General features: G+C 37.6%; 1 protein-coding gene across 1 annotated transcript; it reads left to right on the forward strand.

Annotated features, from left to right (window-relative positions):
* Positions 1-205: 205 nt before the first annotated feature.
* Positions 206-7665, forward strand: b4galt4 (UDP-Gal:betaGlcNAc beta 1,4- galactosyltransferase, polypeptide 4). Its single transcript, XM_035179108.2, has 7 exons — positions 206-703; positions 1675-2205; positions 2782-3014; positions 3844-4031; positions 4226-4348; positions 4467-4571; positions 5108-7665. The coding sequence occupies exons 2-7, from the start codon at positions 1944-1946 to the stop codon at positions 5235-5237; spliced, it is 1041 nt and encodes a 346-aa protein (XP_035034999.1). The 5' UTR covers positions 206-703; positions 1675-1943; the 3' UTR covers positions 5238-7665.
* Positions 7666-8511: the final 846 nt, after the last annotated feature.

Here is an 8511-nt window from a genome sequence, read left to right on the forward strand (position 1 = left end):
CTATGTTTGAATCATGGAAATAACTTCAGCGGCTAGGTCGATTTTCGTTCTATTTGATGCAGCCGCCATCTTGAAAAGCTTGTAAAATTGCCTAAGTCACATTGTCTTTTGACTTAGGCAAAATAAGTCACACTCTTGACATAGGCCATTATTCTACAGGGGTAGAATCCCATGATCTGTTCAACTGAGGATCTAGGCGATTTTTACCAGAGGTGGCCAGCATCATGAGATGATTTAGGCAAAAAAAAATCATTTTTGTCAAAAAATGACTGAGGCCATTATTTTAGGAAGGTGACGATATTGGTTAATGGGAATAAACGGTGTTTCCACTGTCCAGGGCGGAAGCTTTAACTTTGAAAACCTCGCTGCAGGATTAGTGCGTGTATTTAGCTTGACCGCGTGTTGTCCTGTGCCAGTGATGATAACGTGTGATAACAACACGAGTTCGAGATAAGGTGTGTGTGTGAGCCACGCAGCTGTCAGGGAGGAGCCGGTCTCTCCTGCGTTTCACCAGAGTCAAGTCCCGCTGTGTTTACCGTTCGTCTTCACACGGTGCTACAGGCTAAAGCTAATGTTTAACTTGTGCAGCGGTTTACCGTTACAACTTTAACGACATCCGCATTCGTCAGCCAGCGAGCAGCTAGCTTGGAGGTGTGGGACGGCGAGCAGGAGAAGAAGAAGCAGCTGTCAGCGATGTGAGAAGGTAATGTCATGCTTTATGGAGTTTTTTAATAACCTGCTTTAATAAACACTGGGAAGCTAGCCAGACAGCGCTAGCCAGCGTTAGCATGGGACTGTCCCCTGAAGAACATCCACGCTCGGGATGACGGAGACCTGGTGTGAGGAGGAAGAGCTTTTGGACATTTCACAGCTTTTAGTGGGAATATTAATGGGGTTCCTGCTAAATATGTCAGCCGAGACACGGCAGTGAACATCACTGGATACGTGTTTGATCTTTGTATTTGTTTGCTGCTGGTGGATCAGGCACATTTAGCTGATGTTACACTGCTAACGGTTTTTGTTTGGTTTTGTTATTAAATACGTGTTTTGTTGTAGTTATGATCACAGCTGAGTTTGGCTTTATCCCGATCAACCACATATCTGAGTAACTAATCGATACACTGCTAACCAGCCATCGTCACTTACTGGCCAACCACAATCATGATCAATGTTTCCTATAGGAGGTAGTTAGAGACTCTAACAGTTTTCTGCTGTCCCTGTTTTCAGTTTACTTTACAGGGATGATGATGATGATTAATCATAAGAGGGAATTTGTAGTTAAAATAAATGATAATTTCCTCCCTGTTCAATCAGCTGAACTCTTCCCTTGTGAGATAACAGCTGTCACACCACAAGAGTTCAGTTACACTGTGGACAATGGGATAATAACGTATACAGTTACTGACTGTATCATTACCTTCCAGGAAGCCTTTTCAGCAGTTGGTATGAGTATAAGAAACGTATCTTACACTCATCTTGTGTCTTTGTTTTTTTTAGGATAACATTGTATCTGGTGTTTTGTTCTTTTGTGAAAGGTAATGAGGGTAAATGTCTCTTTTTAAAACTGTCACCTGTCATGTAATGGTGTTGTGTTGCACAAGAGGACGTGGCAGTATCAGATCATGATGTAAAAACAGCAATTCTCATTTGTCTTCTCTCTAAATCAATTTGCAGATCTCGGAGAACTACATTTTTAACCTTATCTCCTCAAACTGGATTTCAGGAGTCCAGTGATGGATTTTCATCGATAAGTTTTTCTTTCTTCACCGTGATCACGTCCAGAATGGCAGCATGTTCCATCGCCATGGGATGACTGTTCATGGAGTCTGAGGCCGTCAGTATTTTTGCTGAAATGTCCTACGAGGATCAAATATCCTAAACTCCAGTAAACAGCCTCTAGGGTGGCCACTTTCAGTGTCTCACATCAGCAAAGTCAAACAGCTATGGGCTTCTGTTCGCCTGTGTGCAAGATTTTGCGCAGGGCAAAGTATTTTGTGTTGCTCTTTCTCTCGCTGTCAGTGCTGGCATGGATTGCAACCTTTACTGGGGAAACGGTGAAATCCACTCAGGAGACCTCGGCCGCTACAGAAACTCTTGTCAAAGGAGACAGTCTGAGGGATAAACTCAACTCTTGGACAAAAACACCTGATCGCGCAAATACTCCAACACCAAAAGGCAAATGCCCTAAGGAATCACCTTTGCTACGTAAGTATATGATGTAAGAGGTGACACAATTCTTGTGCATTGGTGTTCATTTGATTAGTTTGAGTTAATTAAAGTCAATCAAATCTGTTTGTTTATAATGCCCATGTGATAAATTATCTTTTTTACCCCTTGGCAAATAAGATAAGTTAGCTGTTATGTAATTAAGCAGACAAAGGTTTATGTGAATCGTTAATCAGTGAAATCACCTTGAACTTCGGTGACTACAGCAGTTTCTCGTAACTACTGCTGGTAGATTGTTTCATTCCTGTTTGTAAAAAGTGGGAAACAACATGATGAAGGTTGTGAAATAACAGCTTTTTAATTACTCTTGGCACTTTTTTGGATTTTTATTTGTAAGAAGATGTTTTGCAGAATTGTGGGTGTGTCACGTCTGTCCTGAATATGTTCTACATAGAAAAAAGAAATAGCTTGAAATGACAAAGGCGGAAAATGTTTTACTCTATTCAGCACATAATCATTGAAATGTGAATGAATCTGCTCACTGTGTTCACAGAGGACGATCCCTCCCCCGAGTCTCATATTTCTGTTTAAATGGGATGACTCTTGTTTCTGCAGAGGGAGCTGTGAAGCTGTCATTTGAGTCCTCTCTCAAACTGAAGGACGTGGAGAGTGAGAACGACGCAGTGACTGAGGGAAAGTATGAGCCTCCGGGTTGCGTGGCGAGGCAGAGTGTAGCGATCCTTATCCCTCATCGCAACCGCGAGAGACACCTCCTCTACCTCTTGCACCACCTGCACCCCTTCCTGCAGAGGCAGCAACTCCATTACGCCATTTATATAATCCAGCAGGTATTGTTCCACAATTCATATTTATACATAATTACATTTTTAGTATTGTGTATTATTTTATTTATATTAGGCGTAGTAAAGCTCCTGCTGGTTATTACTACTTGTTTTTTTTCCCACCATTAAATTATTTGCTAAAGTTTCTCTTTAACTTAAAAAGGAAAAGTTAAAATGATCACCATTGTGTATCAGCTCATTCTGTTAGAAACTATGATTATCAGATTATTTCCTGTCAATGAAAATTATAAAAAAATGTTAAAATGACTAAATGTGTTGCTACTGCACCTGATGACATCGAGGGGAAAAAAAGCAACTCTGAGTGAATAATTATTATCTAAAAATGGTTGTGATACTTTAAAATAACGTTTTTTCTTTTTCAAATAAAAAAATATCAAGCGAATAAAACATTTAACTTTCAAGTAAAAACAGACATGGATTGGTTAGACCTTTTTGTTTCTCTTAAATAAAAATCTGTCAGGCACCATTTTTCATATCAGTGTTTTTTAGTGGAGACATGAAAAAACCAACTGAAGGCAAACATGTTCACATGCCCAAAGCAAATAATCTACAGTCAAGTCATGTTCTCAGAGAGGAAGTGATTATTCTAAGTAAACTGAAGGCAAACCACAGAGCAGGTACAGTATGCATGCATGCCTAGGTAGCAGGTTCAGAGCACACAACAGCTGCAGCATTAAAAAAGATTGAACATTTACACTCCAACTATTGTGTTTTTTCAATGGATATAACGTGATGACACATCCGATACAAGAGAAGAACATAAACATCTACACTGAAGTTAACAGACTAATGTTATTGTTTCCTTTTTTTTAAGGCTGGTGTTAAAACCTTTAACCGGGCCAAGTTATTAAATGCTGGGTATTTGGAGGCACTGAAGGACTACAACTGGGAGTGTTTTATCTTCCATGATGTGGACCTGGTTCCTGAAAATGATCACAATTTATACGTCTGTGACAAGCAGCCCAAACACTTGGTGGTTGGTCGGAATGCCACAGGATATAAGTGAGTATATGACTTATTATATATGTAGTGTATGACTTTATTCCCATAGCCACAGTTAGCAGTTAAACCTTATCTTATCTTTGTGAATAAACGACGCAGCATTAACAGATGAAAGTCTCCTCTGGGATGATATTACCTTGAAAGGTCTCATCGTTTAACAACTCTAATTCTTCTTCATAATCTTTACCTCTCAGGTTACGTTACAAAGGCTACTTCGGAGGAGTCACAGCCATGACCAAAGAACAGTTTCTAAAAGTGAACGGATTCTCAAACACTTACTGGGGTTGGGGGGGAGAGGACGATGATCTTCGCATCAGGTGAGACAGGAGTGGAAATCATTTGATCATTCAGTGTGCAGCAGATTGGTGACGGTGCATATTCATTCATTCATTCATTCATTCATTCACTGATGTATGTATCTGCCGTCTCACGTAGGGTGGAGCTGCAGAAAATGACGATAGTGAGGCCGCCCACTGATGTAGGTCGTTATACCATGGTGTTCCACAAACGGGACAGTGGCAATGAAATAAACAAGGACAGGTCAGTAACTGGGAGAATGTGTTCTGCTTGTATCAGGCTATTATAGGGCAAATAAAACATGTGCCTTGCAGCAGCCCTGAATGGTATGTTCCATTTTTTTTTTGCCAAGATAATTTTTTATATTTTTCTCTTTTAATCTGTGAAAACAGACAAAAGTTTGTGTATATAAGCATTTATATATATTATGATGGAGTAACAAAGGCCACTTAAAGGGAGTTAATTTGAAGAATGTGGATCATCTTGTTAAGTTATATTTAAGATTAAGTTTCACAAATGACAAAATACTTCATCGGCTCATCGGCATCACATTATTATAAGTATCAAGACTTTGAAAATATTATTTATTCTCCTATTATTATAACATTTTTTTCTTGTAAAATGATTTTAGAATTATATTTTCGATTAATTCTCAAAATCTCAGTTTTTTTTTAAAATGCAATTTTTCCGAGATAGACAAAAGAACTAACCTGAATCTATCCTGGTAAAAAAATGTAAATATCATCTCTTCCATAAACTCTTTTCTTCTTTTCTCTCAGGATGAGGCTGTTAGGACGAACACGGCAGGTTTGGAGAAAGGACGGACTCAACAGCTGCTCATATAAGACTTTGTCAGTAGAGAGGCTGCCTCTTTATGTGAATGTCACTGTGGACATTGGTAAGCCATAGAGTTAAGATTTCCAACTGGAAGCCCTACTGTGACCAAAAATAATATTTTATGATATATTTTATACACTCTACCAGGCCTCTGAGTGCAGAACATCTGATGCAGTTTTAAAACACAATCAACACCCAAAATGCACACAGTTTCAGTTTACATATTAAATAGTGGTAACCACATTAGTTGGTTCATCTTTTCACAATAATGTTGCATATCATGCTGCCTCCATTCCTTCATATTATAACCGTACTTTCTTCGTTATGAGTCGGAGCATCCTGCAAACATTGAATACATATACGGATATATAGCTATTCCTGGTATTTATATATTGCTGTAGCAAACTTTGATTAATTCATCCATTTGCCTTATTATTTGCCTTCCTGATATATATCACAGCGTGAAACATGCTGATATGTTGTGTCTAAAGTCCTGTCACGCTGTGTGTATTTTGTGCACTTCATTCTCTGGATACATTGAACTCTTGAAGTCCCGACAGTCAAAGGTGGTGTCACCTATTTTGCCTGAGCCAGATAACCGAACACCAGTGTTGGTTTGCAGAGCCTGTAAGAATGTTGACGTCTGAGTTTGATTCACAGCTCAGTAGAGAGGATTTATTTCAAATTGACATGTTCATGACTAACTGTAGAAAGTGTGTAATCTGAGGTAAAGTTACCACTGGATCAATTGACAAGGATCACCTGTATTAAAGCTACACAATTTGAGTTTTGGCCACCAGATGGCAGAAAGACCAACTAACAGCAGCATTAGCAATACTCTAATCTAGTAAACATGCACTTTCAACTTTATTTGTTTTACAGTGTTGAAGCACAGAAATGTAATCAGGCTTTTGCTTTAGATCAATGAACATAAGTAAACGTGTAAACTGTCCAGATTAAAAAAATACATGAACTAATCTAAATTAGCTTTAAATTATCCTCATTATCTGTATCTTAAGATTTCAGTTTCAGAGTTTAGTCATAGTGGACAAACTGAAATTCAAGAAATCTTAATGCAAAATATTCAGAGTCCTCATCTAAAACTTGGCAGTAATAATATATTATACAGTGACAATTAAATTGTGCAGCTTATCTTTGAGAACAGAAACTCAAGCAGCAAAAGCAATAATAATAAATGGTGATCATATCCCTTGATATTCAGTTGAATATATTGAAAAAAGTTATCGGTATCACAATGTAGGATATATTCACAGCGGACATTTCTACAGGAGCCACACAGAACACAAACCTGAATCCGGCTCACTTCCAGCCTCTCTAATGTTATTTATAGTCTGCTGTGATAAAGGTCCGTCAAAGACAAAAGTAATTCTGCTCCGTCTGCCTGCTCAAAAATAAAAAAAACCTCAATCATCTTATTTTTCTGCGCATCACTAGCTAACAGAACGACCATCTTTGCATGTTTTGATCCTTGTTAGGGCCATTATGATAATATGGTTTATTATACTGCATGTCTTATTTTGTACAAGGCCTTACATGCTTGAATTTCAAGCAGATATTAATGGGTGGGGGATTCTCAATTTATTAGTTCAAATGTTATTGTTTTTAAAGATAATTGTTAACTTTTGTGACCATCAATGTATTTTTACTATCATCACATGTGAAGACATTTCAGTGGAGAATAACCTGCACACTCATGCTTTGATCACTGCATGTTGTGTGTCTGATACACGCATATCAAATCTGTTAATCACTAATATGTATTTTTAACCTAGTGTAGCTACTGGTATGTTACCACTACATTATGTTTTTACTTTATTTATCTGCGACTGAGCAATATTACTGACCTGGTTACAGTTTACTTGAGCCACCTGTTCAATTTCATATTCCTTCCTTTTCAACTAGAGCTTCATAGCAACTACAGCTCCTGAGACACACAGAGACATGTTCTGTTTGTGTGCGTATTGATGTTTCTATGAACTGAACTACTCATAAATCTGCAGTGTGGTGTTAGCATCGTTGTACATTTCAAGTATTAGAAAGTAGCCTGATGGTCTGTTCATTTCACAGTGAACAGATGCTTTCTTTTCTACTTGTTCAACAACTTTTGTAAGTGAAAATATTCTCAAGTGCACAAGTTAAAACTACAACTTCCTTTGTAAAATGATCACGACTAAGCAAGTTCGTGGTAGTGATGTAGCATCAAGCATTTCACTGACATTTTAAAAAAATTCAATTTTATAATTTATATGAATAATTGTATGAAATTCAAATGGATGCCATATTAACTGTTTGAGAATTTCCTGTGATTTGATTTTGAACGTTTGAATGTATGTGGATCTTCGGATGATGTGACATGTTTTGTTTGTGTTGAAGAGAGAACATTGATCATGACAGGTGGAGATTATGCATTACACTCCCAATAGGATTATTTTATCTTTAGCACAGATTTAATAAATGGTCTAGTATTTTTTCTTATCAATCGTCTCGTGGTTTCATGTGTTTTATGGCAGAGTTTTCCTCAGCCAAGGACCCCATACAAGATGTATAATATTCAGGAATTAATTTAATAATAGCCTGTTTTGTCACAGTTCTACTTGGTTATATGAAGGAGCAACTCAAGAAAAATCTCTTAGAAAGATATTAGACATGTATTATGCATCATTGTAATTTTAATGGATGAATGTGGAAACTTCAAAGACCCCGTATCAGTGTCACAGACCCCCACAAGTAGTTCACAGTATCATAACTTAACAACACAAGGTTTTTGAGGGAATCAAGCTTGTTGCAGTCAGTAGATCTCTAAGTTCTAAATACAGTATATTAGTTGTTATAATCAGTACAATGATATATTTGTTTATTATTCTGCTTTTGTATTAGGTGTTTGCATCACAACAAATTTGATACCACATTTTTTATGAAACTACAGTTGAGCTAAAAGGTAATCAGAAAGTTCCGAGGGGAAAATCTCACTTGAATTTAACTTATTAACTGATGTGCTGGCACAGTGCACGTGTGCATGGTTCATATTCACAAAGCCTGCTTTGACAGTTCTGCTCGAACTCGGTGAGTAACGCCTTCTTTAAAATGTATTATATTCACCTTCAAATCAACAATATCTCATTCATAAAAAGTATTTAGTCGGTTTCTCATTATTTCCATTCTCTCACATTAGCAGAAGAGGAATTATGCTGCAGATCTAGAAGACATTGCATCACTCCGAGGACATGTACTCAAAGTAAGGACAAAGAGCAACCCCTTGTTACCCGGATACAATGACATGTCTTCTCAGCTCCATAGTTTTTTTTAAACCAGTATGCAAAGAAAG

The sequence above is a fragment of the Hippoglossus stenolepis genome, chromosome 15, assembly GCF_022539355.2.
Source record: "Hippoglossus stenolepis isolate QCI-W04-F060 chromosome 15, HSTE1.2, whole genome shotgun sequence".
NCBI classification, from domain to species: domain Eukaryota; kingdom Metazoa; phylum Chordata; class Actinopteri; order Pleuronectiformes; family Pleuronectidae; genus Hippoglossus; species Hippoglossus stenolepis.

Bases quoted from the DNA above. Each gene is read 5' to 3' on its own strand.
- b4galt4 (XM_035179108.2), top strand. From the start codon at position 1,944: ATGGGCTTCTGTTCGCCTGTGTGCAAGATTTTGCGCAGGGCAAAGTAT. The intron at 4,032-4,225 runs GTGAGTATATGA...TTTACCTCTCAG, and splicing joins CGGAATGCCACAGGATATAA to GTTACGTTACAAAGGCTACT. The intron at 4,572-5,107 runs GTCAGTAACTGG...CTTTTCTCTCAG, and splicing joins AATGAAATAAACAAGGACAG to GATGAGGCTGTTAGGACGAA.